The 17,394-nt window shown below is 43.0% G+C and overlaps 1 protein-coding gene across 1 annotated transcript in view; it reads right to left on the reverse strand.

Annotated features, from left to right (window-relative positions):
• atxn3 (ataxin 3) overlaps window positions 1–17,394 on the reverse strand; it is an 80,615-nt gene that overhangs the window by 26,769 nt on the left and 36,452 nt on the right. Inside the window, exons 7-8 of the mRNA XM_059960122.1 lie at window positions 1,079–1,217; window positions 494–666 (exon numbers count right to left, since the gene is read on the reverse strand). Coding sequence (XP_059816105.1) covers window positions 494–666; window positions 1,079–1,217 — 312 coding nt within the window. The remainder of the gene's footprint in view (window positions 1–493; window positions 667–1,078; window positions 1,218–17,394) is intronic.

A 17,394-nucleotide genomic window follows, 5' to 3' on the forward strand; every position in this document is an offset into this window, starting at 1 on the left:
TCCAGAGCTACAGAAACACCAACAGAAGCTCCAAAGACCTCAATCCCGGGAGAGGAAGGATTCATGGTGGGAACAGCTTGAAGGACTGGTCCAAAGCAGAGAACTCAGGTGAACTGCTGTTGGCAGCCTATGCCCCAGTGGGGATGATGGGCTTAAGAAGAAAAAAAGATAAAGGAAATGTAAAAAGTGTAACCACTTTGTTAAATTCTAGGAGAAATGCTTTTTGTATATTTATGGTTACTTGCTGAAATGCATCAGCACAAACTATTTATATGTGCTGTCCTTTGCAAAAAATACAGAGCAATACACACTTCTATGTGTGGATTTATAAACAACTGACACAAAGTTTCCAACGAAGGGAAGGTTTCACAGTTACAATTGCAGCCCATTCTGAAACTACTAAAACTGTCCAGCTGAACAGAAGATCTGGACGTAGCTATAAATTGTTCATGCCATACTTCTGGTTGTATCTCATTAAGGCTCCAACTTTTACCTTGCATGCTGAGGTGAATGGCTCTTCGTAGATCCGCTTCTTCATCTTCCGTCTCCATGTGCTGTCGGCTTAGTGATAACGCCCGCTGCAGACTCTCATCATCTTCATCATCCAAAACATTTGTAATTGACTTGTTTACATCAATCACTTGTTCCCAGTCATTGCTCTGTAACCTTGAGAAAAGTTTCAAAATAATTGGTCAGATCATGCCATTGGTGAATACATAAACCTTCATTACTGTTTGATCCTTTATTTCCTTTAGTGATATTCCATGCCTGTAAATACAATACAGGATATTTCCTTCCCAACAATAATTAGACTTTTTAAGTAATTAGGTACTGTTTATTTTTCACAAAAGGCATTTGCATGTCTTTTCTTGAACATTACTCGTCTCTGTGGAAATAAATGAAGGAAGTAAGCAATGTTAAATCAATCACCACCAACATTCTTAATCAAACAGAATCAGGATCACTGCCAAAATATTACATAATACCTCAGGACCAGAAGTAACATAGAGCGCGGGTAAATTATTTCTGAGGTTATTTTACAGAAGAGAATAGAATTCTAGCCTTAAATCCACAGTACCTGTGCCCAATTTCTGTTCGTTGGTTTGCCTCTTCTCCAATTAATTTTGGTCTCTCTAGCTGCACAACTGTCATCTTTTTCAGTAATTCATCAGCTTCACATTCTGGTAGGTCTCCTCTTACTACAAATATTGAATAACCTGGGGGATAAACAACATTAATCTCTTATTTCAAACTAACCAAATTTCCCAAATTTTCACTGAGCTCTATCTTACATATCTTCGTTTGCGGGCAGCGGAGTGAGCCGGGAGCAGAGTGTAGGGCTTGGGCTCAGAGGGCTTAGGCAGAAGAGGGCACAGTAGGCTTATCTTTTAGTTCTTGTTATTTTCAGTTATTCGGGAAGTATGAGTGTGAGGGCAGCTTGTTGTTCTCGGTGTCGGATGTGGGAGGTCCTGGAGTCTCCGAGCCTCCCGGACGTCCACATCTGTGCCAGGTGCGCCGAAATGCAGCTCCTGAGGGACCGAGTTAGGGAACTGGAGCTGCAGCTCGATGACCTTCGCCTGGTCAGGGAGAGTGAGGAGGTGATAGAGAGGAGTTACAGGCAGGTGGTCACTCCAGGGCCATGGGAGGCAGATAGGTGGGTCACGGTCAGGAAGGGGAAGAGGCAGGTACTAGAGAGTACCCCAGTGGCTGTACCCCTTGACAATAAGTACTCATGTTTGAGTACTGTTGGGGGGGACAGCCTACCTGGAGGAAGTGACAGTGGCTGGGCCTCCAGCACAGAGGACGGCCCTGTAGCTCAGAAGGGTAGGGACAGAAGAAAGAGGACCAAAGTAATAGGGGACTCGATAGTCAGGGGTTCAGACAGGCGGTTCTGTGGAGGTGATCGGGAGTCCTGGATGGTAGTTTGCCTCCCTGGTGCCAGGGTTCGGGACGTTTCTGATCGTGTCCAAGATATCCTGAAGTGGGAGGGTGAGGAGCCAGAGGTCATGGTACATGTAGGTACCAATGACATAGGTAGGAAAGGGGAAGAGGTCCTGAAACGTGAGTATAGGGAGTTAGGAAGGCAGTTAAGAAGAAGGACCGCAAAGGTAGTAACCTCGGGATTACTGCCTGTGCCACGCGACAGTGAGAGTAGGAATGGAATTAGGTGGAGGATGAATGCGTGGCTGAGGGATTGGAGCAGGGGGCAGGGATTCAAGTTTCTGGATCTTTGGGACCGCTTCTGGGGCAGGCGTGGCCTGTTCAAGAAGGATGGGTTACACTTGAATCCTGGGGGGACCAATATCCTAGCGGGGAGGTTTGCTAGGGCTACAGGGCAGACTTTAAACTAGTAAGATGGGGGGGAGGGGGCGGGAATCAATTTGAGGAAACGATGGGAGAGGAGGTTAGTTCACCAGTACAGCAAGTAAGTAGACAGTGTGTGAGGGAGGAAAGGCAGGCGATGGAGAAGGGATGCACTCAGCCTGAAGATGTAGGGGAGAAGAAAGAAAAGGATAATAAATTTGAATGCATTGTTGGGGATGAAAAGAGAGGAGGAGGTGGAGAGTACCTTAAATGTATCTATTTTAATGCTAGGAGCATTGTAAGAAAGGTGAATGAGCTTAAAGCGTGGATTGATACCTGGAATTATGATGTTGTAGCTATTAGTGAAACATGGTTGCAGGAAGGGTGTGATTGGCAACTAAATATTCCTGGATTTAGTTGCTTCAGGTGTGATAGAGTAGGAGGGGCCAGAGGAGGAGGTGTTGCATTGCTTGTCCGAGAAAATCTTATGGCGGTGCTTTGGAAGGATAGATTAGAGAGCTCCTCTAGGCAGGCTATTTGGGTGGATTTGAGGAATGGGAAGGGTGTAGTAACACTGATAGGAGTGTATTATAGGCCTCCTAATGGGGAGCGTGAGTTGGAAGAGCAAATGTGTAAGGAGATAGAAGATATTTGTAGTAAACACAAGGTGGTGATTGTGGGAGATTTTAATTTTCCACACGTAGATTGGGAAGCTCATTCTGTAAAAGGGCTGGATGATTTAGAGTTTGTGAAATGTGTGCAGGATAGTTTTTTGCAACAATATGTAGAAGTACCGACTAGAGATGGGGCAGTGTTGGATCTCCTGTTAGGGAATGCGATAGGTCAGCTGACAGATGTATGTGTTGGGGAGCACTTCGGGTCCAGTGATCACAATAGCATTAGCTTCAATATAATTATGGAGAAGGACAGGACTGGACCTAGAGTTGAGATTTTTGATTGGAGAAAGGCTAACTTTGAGGAGATGCGAAGGGATTTAGAGAGAGTGGATTGGGTCAAGTTGTTTTATGGGAAGAATGTAATAGAGAAATGGAGGTCATTTAAGGGTGAAATTATGAGGGTACAGAATCTTTATGTTCCTGTTAGGTTGAAAGGAAAGGTTAAAGGTTTGAAAGCACCATGGTTTTCAAGGGATATTAGAAACTTGGTTCGGAAAAAGAGGGATGTCTACAATAGATATAGGCAGCATGGAGTAAAGGAATTGCTTGAGGAATATAAAGAATGTGAAAGGAATCTTAAGAAAGAGATTAGAAAAGCTAAAAGAAGATACGAGGTTGGTTTGGCAAATAAGGTGAAAGTAAATCCGAAAGGTTTCTACAGTTATATTAAAAGCAAGAGGATAGTGAGGGATAAAATTGGTCCCTTAGAGAATCAGGGTGGTCAGCTATGTGTGGAGCCGAGGGAGATGGGAGAGATTTTGAACGATTTCTTCTCTCCGGTATTCACTAAGGAGAAGGATATTGAATTGTGTAAGGTGTGGGAAACAAGTAAGGAAGTTATGGAACCTATGACAATTAAAGAGGTGGAAGTACTGGCACTTTTAAGAAATTTAAAAGTGGATAAATCTCCGGATCCTGACAGGATATTCCCCAGGACCTTGAGGGAAGTTTGTGTAGAGATAGCAGGAGCTCTGACGGAGATCTTTCAGATATCATTAGAAACGGGGATTGTGCCGGAGGATTGGCGTATTGCTCATGTGGTTCCATTGTTTAAAAAGGGTTCTAGAAGTAAGCCTAGCAATTATAGACCTGTCAGTTTGACAATAGAGGTGGGTAAATTAATGGAAAGTATTCTTAGAGATAGTATTTATAATTATCTGGATAGACAGGATGGATTTGTGCGTGGAAGGTCATGTTTGACAAACATTGAATTTTTTGAAGAAGTTACGAGGAATATTGATGAGGGTAAGGCAGTGGATGTAGTCTATATGGACTTCAGCAAGGCCTTTGACAAAGTTCCACATGGAAGGTTAGTTAAGAAGGTTCAGTCGTTAGGTATTAATGCTGGAGTAATAAAATGGATTCAATAGTGGCTAGACGGGAGATGCCAGACAGTAGTGCTGGATAATTGTTTATCGGGATGGAGGCCGGTGATTAGCGGGGTGCCTCAGGGATCTGTTTTGGGCCCAATGTTGTTTGTAATATACATAAATAATCTGGATGATGGTGTGGTAAATTGGATTAGTAAGTATGCCGATGATACTATGGTAGGAGGTGTTGTGGATAATGAGGTGGGTTTTCAAAGCTTGCAGGGAGATTTATGCCGGTTAGAAGAATGGGCTGAATGTTGGCAGATGGAGTTTAATGCTGAGAAGTGTGAGGTTCTACATTTTGGCAGGAATAATCCAAATAGAACATACAGGGTAAATGGTAGGGCATTGAGGAATGCAGTGGAACAGAGAGATCTAGGAATAACAGTGCATAGTTCCCTGAAGGTGGAGTCTCATGTAGATAGGGTGGTGAAGGCGGCTTTTGGAACGCTGGCCTTTATAAATCAGAGCATTGAGTACAGAAGTTGGGATGTAATGTTAAAATTGTACAAGGCATTGGTAAGGCCAAATTTGGAATATTGTGTATAGTTCTGGTCACCGAATTATAGGAAAGATATAAATAAATTAGAGAGTGTGCAGAGACGATTTACTAGGATGTTACCTGGGTTTCAGCACTTAAATTACAGAGAAAGGTTGAACAAGTTAGGTCTCTATTCATTGGAACATAGGAGGTTGAGGGGGGATTTGATCAAGGTATTTAAAATCTTGAGAGGGATAGATAGAGTTGACGTGAATAGGCTGTTTCCATTGAGAGTAGGGGAGATTCAAACGAGAGGACATGATTTGAGAGTTAGGGGGCAAAAGTTTAAGGGAAACACGAGGGGGTATTTCTTTACTCAGAGAGTGATAGCTGTGTGGAATGAGTTTCCTGTAGAAGTAGTAGAGGCCAGTTCAGTTGTGTCATTTAAGGTAAAATTGGATAGGTATAAGGACAGGAAAGGAGTGGAGGGTTATGGGCTGAGTGCAGGTAGGTGGGACTAGATGAGATTAAGAGTTCGGCACGGACTAGGAGGGCCGAGATGGCCTGTTTCTGTGCTGTGATTGTTATATGGTTATAAACTCCCTTTGTGCTGAGCATTCACAGCTCATTATAACTTTCATGAACTGTGACAGAATGTTGTAAAATACCCTGATGGCTCAGACCAAGAATCAGCAACAATTTAAACTCGCTCCATTGGTGAACAACCAGATGGTCAATATTTTGATTAAAAGCCATATGCATAAGAAAGTCACAATTAAAGATCAAGTACAGTACAGTACTGGACAGGGTAGTAAGCCCATGATGTGTGGACCTTAATGCTAATTTATTCTAAATTTTCTTCTCCTGTGTATCATCATATAACTTCATTCTCTTCATATTTTGTGTCTATCTGAAAGCCTCTTAAACTCCACCAATATGCCTGCTTCCACTACTAGCCCAGTACCTGTTCCAGGTACCTTCTGATCTCTGTGTAAAGATTTTGTCCCTTATATTGCCTCCAAACTCCACCGCCACCTCAAAAAATACTGGACTTTTCATTGAGAAGACATTTCTGATATCTGTACCACCTATTAAAGATTCCAAGCATCCATTTTGTCTGTGAAATTCTGATTCTCTATCACTAAAAAAAAAGTAATCTGTTGCTCTACAATAGAAATGGTGTCACCCCATGACTAATTGCAGAAAGATACAGTATGAACAATAATCAAGCTGGGGCTTTCTGTGAGCCACTTGCTTTTCTGAATTTTTTTGAATTTGAATTTTTTGAATTTCGGTTTATTGTGATTTAGAAACCACAACTGCAATGCAGTTAAAAAACGAAACAATGTTCCTCCAGAATGATATCACAAAAGCACACGACAAGACAGACTATACCAGAAAATCCACATAAAATTTGGTAATCCCCAAATCTAGAGTCCGGACAGGCTGCTGCGTATTAATATCACGTTACCATCTTAGCGCGTTCCCCGGAGAGGAGCTCCAAACCCAGCAGACAAAACAAGACTAACCAGACACACCAAGTCAGGACACCAACTCTACCACCCAACAAACCAGAAACTAAAGCTACAAAACCTACACAAAACCACGTAGTTACAATAGTGCAAACAATACCATAATTGATAAAAAAAACAGACTATGGGCACAGTAAAAAGTCCAAAGATGTTAAAAGACTATAAGTTTGAAAGAAACCACCACACAGTTTTCACAAGTCCTCAGGGTCCCGATAGACTCGTCATCCCACACAGAAGGCAGAAGGGAATACCCCTGCTATGGACTTCCACGGGGCCGCCGGACTCAGCCTCGTAGACACAGCACACAGTGAAAGCGCTCCGACCGCAGCAGACTCCGAGTCTGTCGAAACTCCGAGCCTCCGACCATCCCCTCTGGCACAGCTTCTCCGAGCACCATCCTCTGCTGAGCGTACTATGACGTCCCCGCCAACGGCCACTGGCAACGCAACCCCGAGGACCGGGGACCTGTTCTTCCCAGCAGAGACCTGGACCTCACAACAGCAGCAGCAATGAAGAAGGCCTTCCTAGAGATTTTCAGATGTTCCTCCGTGCTCCCACGTCCCTTTTTCATCAGATTAGGATTGTGCACGACACCCCGCTTGACAAATAACAGGTATCAACTCCAGAGTGGCCGCTGCAAACTGCGTCGCGCTGCCATCTTGTCATCATCCACTAACTGTCTGCTGTAAGAGAGTTTAACCACATTTCCTGATGCTCAATGTCATTACCGTAGTTGTATCTCACAGCATGGTCTGCATGATCGCTACTGATCAGAAACTTAACTGAACTGTCAAATAAATACCATGCTTACAATAATTCGGATATCTTCAGTAAATGACTCATCTCCTAGCTCTCCAAAACCTTCCTACACTCCACAAAGTAGAATGCAGTACTGGAACAGAATATCTCCGCAATGCTAACATTAAGGTTCAAAGTGAATATTTGTCACCATTTACAACCCTGAGATTCATGTGGGCATTCTCAATAAACAATATTAGAATAATAAGCATAAAAGAATCAATGAAAGACCATGTTAGCTTAGGTTTTCAACCAGTGTATAAACAACAACAGACTGCAAATACAAATAAATAATAATATTAAATAATTAAGTATAAATATTGAGAACAATTTTGATGGTGTCATTTGACGGGGCAAATGTAGACTGGGACAGGCTGGTGTACTCTCAAATGTGAAATGTTGAGAGTACAAAGCTTGTAAGTGCCTGACAGAATAAAAGGTAAAGATAATGTGTGGGTTACCTTGATTTTCAAGAGACTTTGTGGCCCTGGTTACAAGAAAAAAAGGAGGTACAGGCAGGTAGGAACAAATGAGGTGCCTATGGTGTATAAGAAATGCACGAGAACAATTAAGAAAGCAATTAAGAAGACATGCGGTGCAAGATCCAGGAGAATCCCAAGGGATTCTATAAATATGTTAAGAGCAAAAGGATTGCAAGGAACAAAATTGGCCCTCTGGAAGATTAGAATGGTAAACCATGTGTGGGACTGAAACAGATGGGGAGGGATCTTAAATTTCTTTTTGCATCTGAATTTACTCAGGAGATGGACACATAGAAGCGAGGCAAAGTAGCAACAACTTCATGGAATCTGTACAGATTGCAGATGAAGATGTGTTTGCTACCTTGAGGCAAATCAAGGTGGATAAATCCCCAAGGCCTAACAAGATGGATACTCTAGAGAGAGTGCAGAGGTGATTTACAAGGATGCTACTTGGATTGGAGTGCATGTCTTATGAGAATAGGTTGAGTGAACTTGGTCTTTTCTCCTTAGAGTGACGGAGGATGAGAGGAGACCTAATAGAGGTGTATAAGATGATGAGAGGCATTGATCATGTAGATAGCCAGAGGCTTTTTCCCAGGGCTGAAATGGGTAACATGAGGGTGGGCATAGTTTTAAGGTGCTTGGAAGTAGCTTCTAGATTAGGTTACAACATTGTGGGCTGAAGGGCCTGCAATGAGCTGTAAATTTTGCACCCCACAGAGTCAAGTGCAGAAATTGATGGGGTCCTAGCAGAGATATTTAAAACATCCTTAGCAACAGGAGAGGTACCAGAGGATTGGAGGATAGCCAACACTGTTCCGCTGTTTAAGGAAGGCTCTAAAAATAACCAGGAAATTCTAGGCCAGTGAGTCTGACATGAGTTGTGGGAAAGTTATTGGAAAGTATTCTAAGGGACCGGATTTATAAGTATTTGCATAGACATGGACCGATCAAGGCATAGCTTTGTGTGTGGTAGGTTATATCTTTTTGACCTAACCTTTTTGAGGAAGTTGCCCAGAAAGTGGATAAAGACAAGGCACTGGATGTTTTCTACATGGACTTTAGCAAGGCGTTTGACAAGGTTCCCCATGGGAGGCTAGTCAAGAAGGTTCAGTGTGCTCAGCATTCAAGATGAGGCAGTGAATTGGATGAGACATTGGCTTTGTGGGAGAAGCCTGAGAATGGTAGTGGATGGTTGCCTCTCTCTGACTGGAGGCCTGTGACTAGTGGTGTGCCTCAGGGATCGGTGCTGGGTACGTTGTTTGTCATTTATATCAATAATTTAGATAATATGGTTAACTGGATCAGCAAACTTGCAGGTGTCACCAAGATTGGGGATGTAGTGGACAGTGAGAAAGTTATCATGGCTTGATGAGGGATCTGCATCAGCTGAAAAATGGCAGATGGAATTTAATGCAGACTGGTGCAAGGTTTGCACTTTCGTAAGACCAACGAGGGTTGTTCTTACTCGGTGAACTAGTAGAGCACTGAGGAGTGTGGTAGAATAACAAAGGGATCTGGGAATACAGGTCCATAATTTACTGAAAGTGATGTCACAGGTAGAAAGGGTCGTAAAGAAAGCTTCTGGCATAGTTGCCTTCATAAATCAATGTATTGAGTACAGGAAATACACACAAAATGTTGGAGGAACTCAGCAGGCCAGGCAACATTAATGGAAAAAAGTTCAGGGGATAGGATGTTATGTTGAAGTTGTATAAGATGTTGGTGAGGCCTAACTTGGAGTATCGTGCGCAGTTGTGGTCATCTACCTATAGGAAGGATGTAAAGAAGATTTAAAAGAGTATAGAGAAAATTTACATGGATGCTGCTGGGTTCAGAGGATATGAGTTATAAGGAAATATTGAATAGCTTAGGACTTTATTCCTTAGAATGTAGAAAATGGGAGACGAGATTTGATAGCAGAAGAAAGCCCTTAACTCCAAGTGGAGTCATCGAGACGCTGTCGTGACGGCGTTTTTTTTAAGCAGGTTTTCTTGTTTTTACGAAGCTGAGTTGCTAGCTCAATCCTCAACCCAGCATGGATGGAAAGCGTGCAAGGGAGCCGGCTGGATTTAATCTCGGGAGCCTTCGCTCTGAAGTCTGGCGCCAATGCCACTATGTCACCAGCTGGCTGATTTGATAGAGGTATACAAAATTATGAGGGGTATAGATAGGGTTTTTCTAGTCAAGAGGACTTTTTCCAGTGAGGTTGGGTAGGACTACAGCCAGAGGTCATGGGTTAAGGGTGAAAGGTGAGACGTTTAAGGGGAACATGACAGGAAACTTCTTTTTACTCAGAGGGTGGTGAGACTGTGGAATGAGCTGCCAGCACAAGTGATGCTTGCGAGCTCGATTTCAATGTTTAAGAAAAGTTTGGATAGGTACATAGTAGTGCTATGGTCCTGGTGCAGGTTGATGAGAGTAGGCAGTTTAAATGGTTCAACACAGACTAGATGGGTCAAAGGGCCTGCTTCTGTGTTGTACTTTTCTATGACTCTATACCATGAGTTGAAGAGTCCTTGAAAGTGAGTCCAAAGGTTCATTCATTTACACTGTGTACATACATCTACTGATGCCTCTGGACACATCATCAGTGATGTTCCTGGAATCATCGGGTGTTTCAGGTCTTTCAACATCATATATCCTCCTCCAGGTGACCCAGCCGGGGGCTGATCAGACCCAGCTTGTGTCCAGATGGCTAGCTACTTATGACTTTACAACTCTGTGATTAGTTTTCTCCAGGCTGCCACAAAACAAAGAAAACTATGGAAATCACTCAAAGAAGAACATCAAACACCTCCTGCACAATAAGAAACTTACAAATCGGCAACAAGAGCACCAACCCCACTCCCCACGCACAGAAAAACGAAGTGGGTGAACTTTAACAAAAAATCTCAACCCCCACCACACAAAAACTTACCAAATACACTAAAATTAAACAGACAAAAGCACAAATATAAAAGTTATAAAACTGCTAAGAGTCCAGTCCAATCCATAAACTGCAGAATTTTGGTCACATCCTCTTCGAGGGAGAGGGAGGCCACTCAAACGCAGAGGTAGAGTAATGAGGGAGATAGGCCATCACACGCAGACACTATCGAGCAATAGGCAGACACCTTAGTCAGCAGTAACGAGCGATAGGTGGTCACGTACAGACATCTTATCTGACAGCAGCTAGAAGCAGGAAGTCGGTGCTGAACACCTGCTCACCTTACGCCTTCGCCTCATTGATTCAATCTTCCCCTGTGCTTTAATCAGTGATTAATGGGCACCTTAACTGGTGAAATGGAGTTGATTATGGGTTTGCACCCCGTCTCTAAGCTTCGCCACGTGGCCTGCGGTCACCTCCCAGAATGTTCTCGAAGACAGCAGAGTTCTAGGTCACTCAATTCAATTCAAACTGTAAATCGCGGGCTTTAACAGTTCCAGAAATACATTTAAAATAAAGAGAAGACAAAAAAGAAGTGAAATAAATAGATTTGCAGACTATCTGGAAAACATTGCTCAAGGTATCAGTGTTCACTGGTGCCATCTTGACTGGAAGTCAAGTGATGGGCAAGTGAAGTTGAGTTATTCCTCTAGTTCAGGACCCTGATGGTTGGGGGGATAATTACTGTTCCTGGACCCAGTGGTGAGTCCTGAGGCTCCTGCACCTTCTTCCTGATGGCAGTGGTGAGAAGAAACCATGTCCTGGTTGGTGGGAATCCCTGATGATGGATGCCACTTTCGACAGTGCTCTGTATAGCTGTGTTCAAACATGGGGAGGGTTTACCTGTGATCGAATGGGCTGTGTCCACTATGTAATGTGGGATTTTCTGTTCGAGGGCATTAGAGCTTCTATACCAGTCTGTGATGCAGCTGGTCTGTATACTCTCCACCACACATTTATAGAAGTTTGTCAAAGTTTTATGTTTCATGCTGAATCTCTGCAAACTCCTAAGGAAGTAGAGGCACTGTTGTGCTTTCTTTGTAATTGCACTTATGGGCTAGGCCCAGGACAGATCCTCCAAAATAACACCACCAAGTTATTTAAAGTAGCTGACCTTTTCCACCACTGATTTGCTGATGAAAAGAGGCTCATGGACCTCTGCTTTTCTCTTCTGGAAGTCAATAATCAGCTCCTTGGATATGCTGACATTGAGTAAGAGCTTGATGTTGTGGTGCTATTCAACCAGATTTTAAATCTGCCTCCTATATGCTGATTTGTCACCACTTTTGATTTGGCCTATGACAGGCTTGAATACGGCAATGGAGTTGTGCTTAGCCTCACAGTCATAAGTGTAGAGTGAGTAGTGCGCGAGTATATACAACACAATCAATCATGTTCAACATTCAGTAGCTTCTTCTAGAAATGTTGACTCTCATGAGATTAGATCACAAGACATAGGAAGAGAATGACACCATTTGGCCCATCGAGTCTGCTCCGCCATTCAGTCATGACTGATTGTCCCCCTCAACCCTATTCTCCTGCCTTATCCCCATAATGTTCGACATCTTTATTAATCAAGAACCTATCAGCCTCTGTTTTAAATATACCCAATGATTTGGCCTCCACAGCCGTCTGTGGTGGTGAATTCTACAGATTCACCACCCTCTGGCTAAAGAATTTCTTCATCTCTGTTCTAAAGGGACAGCCTTCCATTCTATGGCTGTACCCTCTGTCCAGGACTCCCCCACTGTGGGAATCATCCTCTTCACGTCCACTTTGTCTGGGTCTTTCAATGTTCAATAGGTTTCACTAAGATCACCCCCCACTTCACATTCTTCCAAAGAACAGCAAGTAGAGCTACAGAACATGCTCCTCAGATGTAACCCTTTTATTTTTAGGATTATTCTCGTGAACCTCCTCTGGACCTTCTCCAATGCCAACACATCTTTCCTCAGATAAGGGGTTTAAAATTGCTCGTTATACTCCAAGTGTGGTATCACCAATCCCATTTAAAATGTCAGCTTTACAAACTTGCTTTCATATTCTGGTCCTCTCGAAATTAATACTAACATACTTTCCAGTTCATTGCCTGAAAGGGAAATGCAAAATTTCACATAAGTACTCCATTCAAAGTTTGAGAATGGAACATGGTTCTCGGCCAGAGTAAAGGAGACTTTCCTAAATATTCAAAGAAGCAATGACAGTACAGGAAAAAAATAATGTTGATACCACAGTGGAAACTGCTCCATTTATCAGAGTTTACTAAATTCACACAGAAGCAAAAGATGGAAAGGAATGGATTAAATTTGTACTTATTTTAATTAAGAGTCATTCCTGCTCACTGTGGATTGAGATTTTGAAAGGCTGTAATTATTTCTGAAGAATCATGCAAGTTACTTTTGCACTTTTATTGTAAGATAAATTAATGTTCTAGACCGGGGGTCGGCAACCCGCGGCTCCGGAGCCACATGCGGCTCTTTCATCTCTGTGCTGCGGCTCCGTGTGGCTTTGGAAAATAAATGGAGAGTATTTAATTAAAATGTATTTTATGTTAGTTTGTTAGTTTTTGAAATGTAATTCTAAATTTGAAGATTATGGTGATCTTGTACAATCTAAATAAAACGTTGTGGCGACCCATTTCCTGGCACATCCGAACCGGCTCACAATTAGCCAGCGTTCAGACTAAGGGAGATAGCCTATGGGGGTTTGTGAGTACGTGTCTTTTGGAGCATCCGCGCCCATGGGGGGCGGGTTGACGGAGGCTTAAAAGCAAGGCTGCTTAGTTCGAATAAAGTTATCTTTGACTGCAGTTTACTGACTGCGTGTAGCACACAGCTACAATGTGTTTTATCGCTATTAATATACGTCAGCACTGCCAATGCCTGACCCCGCCAGTGTGCGATTTCTTTAATTTTTCGATCCAAGGTAGGCTAACTATGGAGAATTCTAAAAAAGGAGAAGTGACTGAAGAAAACAGAACATTTAATGATACGTGGACAGATTCATTTGCTTTCACTGCTGACGAGACTGGTTTACCGGTATGCTTAATATGCAATGAGAAACTAGCAAACAACAAAAGGTCAAATGTCTCAAGACATTTCCAGAATAAACACACAGCCTTTGCTCAAAAATATCCGGATGGAGATGAGAGAAAAAAAGCCGTTTTGGAACTGATGCGGAAGGTTGATCTGAGCAAAAATCATTTCAAGAAGTGGATGATGTCTGGAAAATCAACTACATATGCTAGTTATGTTGCCGCTCAGGAAATAGTCAGGCACGGGAAGCAGTTTACATATGGTGAATATATAAAAGAATCTTTCATTAAGATTTCTGAACATCTATTCACGGACTTTAAAAACAAGAGTGAAATTGTGCAGAAAATCAGGGATATGCCCCTCTCCTCAAAGACTGTCAAAGGCAGAACCATAAAAATGGCAGAAGACATCACAAAACAGCAAATTAAAGACATCAATTCAGCTGTTGCCTGTGACGAGTCTAAAGACAAAGGTGATATTGAACAAATAGCGCTGTTCTGCCGGTATGTAAACTCTGCCGGGCCACAGGAAGAACTGATTGAGTTGATACCTCTAAAAGACCAAACATGGGGGGAGGACATCTGTGAGGCTGTCTTGAATTGTTTAAGAGCCAAAGGAATAAAGACCACCCACCTGGTGTCAGTAGCTTCTGATGGGTATGACAGGAGCGCACAAGGGATTTGTGGCTTTTCTGCAGAAGTTGCTGGACAGAAAGCTGCTGACTTTTCACTGCATCTTGCACCAAGAGGCACTGTGCGCTCAAACATTTCCTCCGGAATGCACAGAAGTAATGGATGTTGTCATTCAGATTGTCAATAAAATAATGGCAAAAAGTTTAAATCACCATCAATTCCGTTTGTTACTGGACGAGCTGGAAAGCGCATATTCTGATCTCCTGCTGCACAACAAAGTCCGGTGGCTGTCCAGAGGGGAGGTGCTGAAGCGCTTTGTGGCGTGTCTGGAAGAAGTGAAAACTTTCCTGGGCAGCAAAGGGCTCACCTTTCCTGAGCTGGAACAGCCAGAGTGGCTGGAAAAGCTACACTTCATGGTGGACATGACAGCGCACCTGAACAAGCTGAACACAGCTCTTCAGGGGAAAGGACGTACAGCCCTACACATGTTGGAGGATGTTTTGGCATTTGAGCGCAAGTTGACAGTGCTTGCCAAAGATTTACAGAAAGGCACATTGTCTCACTTCCCCAATTTGAGACAGTTCAAACAAGGTCACGACATGATAAATTCGGAGTATTTACATTCTGCAATCATCGCAATGCAAACATCGTTTGGGAAACGCTTCTGAGAGTTCAGAGAGGAAAAAAAACACATTATCCTTCCCGGTCACTCCCCTAAGCATCGATCCATCCCTACTGAATACGACTGTATTGGCAGGTGTGAGTCAACCTGATCTTGAGATGGAACTGGCCGACATAGCCGACAAAGACATATGGGTGTCCAAGTTTAGACGCTTGACAGCAGACCTTGAAGATGTTGCCCGTCAGGCCGTTCTTGCTCAGAATCACAAATGGAGCGATATTGAAAACCTCCTAAAACCGGACAAACCTGTGTTCGAAACATGGAATGCTATCCCCGACATTTATGTAAACATTAAAAAGTATGCGCTTGGAGTCCTGTCGATCTTTGGATCCACATATGTATGTGAGCAGGTGTTCTCCAACATGAAATTCATTAAAAACAAACATCACGCACGCCTCACAGATGACAGCTTGCAATCCTGTGTAAAGATGAAGGTGACGTCATACAGCCCTGATGTGCAGACACTGAGCGCTGAGGTCCAGGAGCAGAAATCCCATTAACCAAATATGATAAATATTTTAATTGCCTATTATTTTACGTATATTCATATTTTTTCATTTTTCAGTGAAATAGTCATTTTATTTTTCAGGTTGACAGCTGGCTGACGTTATTTGCTGCTGGCGGAAAATTTAAGTTCGGCGTTTTTCATAAATACAAGAAGGCCTCAAATAGACATTGAGTATTTTACTTAAAAGTAATCTTCAACCCAACGTCTTTTTTTCGGAGTTCAAAATGTTTTTGTTGCATGCAGAATGTAATTTCGTTTTCTTTGCAGGGATTCATCGATTTCATAAATGGAACACATTATAGTTTGTTTATACATAGCATAAAGGCAAAAAAACGTTGTACGCAGTGTTATTTCATTTTAATTGTCAAACGGGTTTTGTGGCTCCCAGTGTTTTCTTTTCTGTGGGAGACGGGTCCAAATGGCTCTTTCAGTGGTAAAGGTTGCTGACCCCTGTTCTAGACCGAGCAGGGATATCCACCTTCAACAACTCTTATATGGAATAACTATGAACTTTATTCTGATCTAACTTTCTATTTCCCTGCCTAATTTTCTGCTGATGTTTTCTGAGAGAGCCAGCTTCTTGTCTGTTGTACCTCAGCTTTTTTGGGTATAATTTTCTGCGTTTGTGCCAAACTGAATCCTTAAAACATTACGAAAGGTAATTTCCATTGCTCATGAAAATCGGGTCTTTTTTTAAACATGTTCAACATATGCAAATTTTCATTTGGTTTGAGAGTTCACTAAAGCAAATGAGTCTTTGCCTTCATTTATGAAAGCAATAGAAAACTGGGTGGTATAATTTGCATAAGCTCTAAAAGAATACCTGGACATTTTACATTTTTATTAAAAACAAATCTGCTGGAGGAACTCAGAGGACTGAGCAGCAACTGTAGGGTGTGGGTGGTGAGGCGGGAGAAGGACTTGAAGTTTCAGGTTGACTTTCAGTCCTGATGCAGGTTTTTGGCCTGAAATGTCAAATTCCTTTTCCCCTACAGATGCTGCCTGACCCACTGAGATCCCTCCATAGTTTCTTTGTTGAGTCACTTGTGTCTCAATTAGGAGAGTGTTACACACCATATTAAAATCCCTGAGAAGATGGCAGTGACTATTAGGCCCCTGAACTGGTGTGGTTAACTCCACTCACCTCAATTCTGAACTGCTTCCACAACCTACAAACTCACTTTCAAGGACTCTACACCTCACTACAACGTCAACTCAGGCCTAGGGGGCCGGCGTCGGGCACAATGACAACTCTCCACTCCTCCCTCTCCCTCATCAGTGTGTTCAGTTCACCTACGTTAGTCATGCCGCTATCTTCTAGGAGCGTGTTGACCATAGTCTTGGGAGGGCGCCCTTGCTTGGAGTCCCATGTGACGACTAGGCTGTCAGGGAGCTCAGGGTGGCGTAGACGTGCCCTGCTAGTTGCAGTCTTCTCGCCTCGATTTTAGTGGTGAGCATCGGTAGGTCGTCATAAAACTCGACGTTCATCACGCGCTGTTGCCAACTCACGTCAAGAGCCATCCGGAGCATTCGTGTATAGCAACCATCTAGTGACCTTCGCAAGGTCTTGGTGAGTGTCCACGTCTCGCATCCGTACGTGAGAATCGACTCTATGAATGCTATGATGATCCTCTTTCTGAGCCCTCTGGTCAGGTTCAACCAACAGATTTCCTTCACATCGTTCATAGCCCTCCATGCCAGCGCCTTTTGTATCTTTATGTCCTTCTCCGAACTCATCACTCGACCCGAGGTACTTGAAGTTTAAGACTTCCTTAATGGTATCATTCTTTACGGTCTTGAGAGTACCTTCATCACAGTTGAATGCCATGTACTCTGTTTTTTTAGCATTTAGGTGAAGTCCAACTTTATTGCATGCAATTTCCACTTTTGTCAGTAGCTGCTGTGCTTCCTCCATCTGGTCAGAGAGCAGGAGTATGTCATCTGCAAAATCGAGATCTGTGAGC

The sequence above is a fragment of the Hypanus sabinus genome, chromosome 2 (genome assembly GCF_030144855.1).
Source record: "Hypanus sabinus isolate sHypSab1 chromosome 2, sHypSab1.hap1, whole genome shotgun sequence".
NCBI lineage: Eukaryota > Metazoa > Chordata > Chondrichthyes > Myliobatiformes > Dasyatidae > Hypanus > Hypanus sabinus.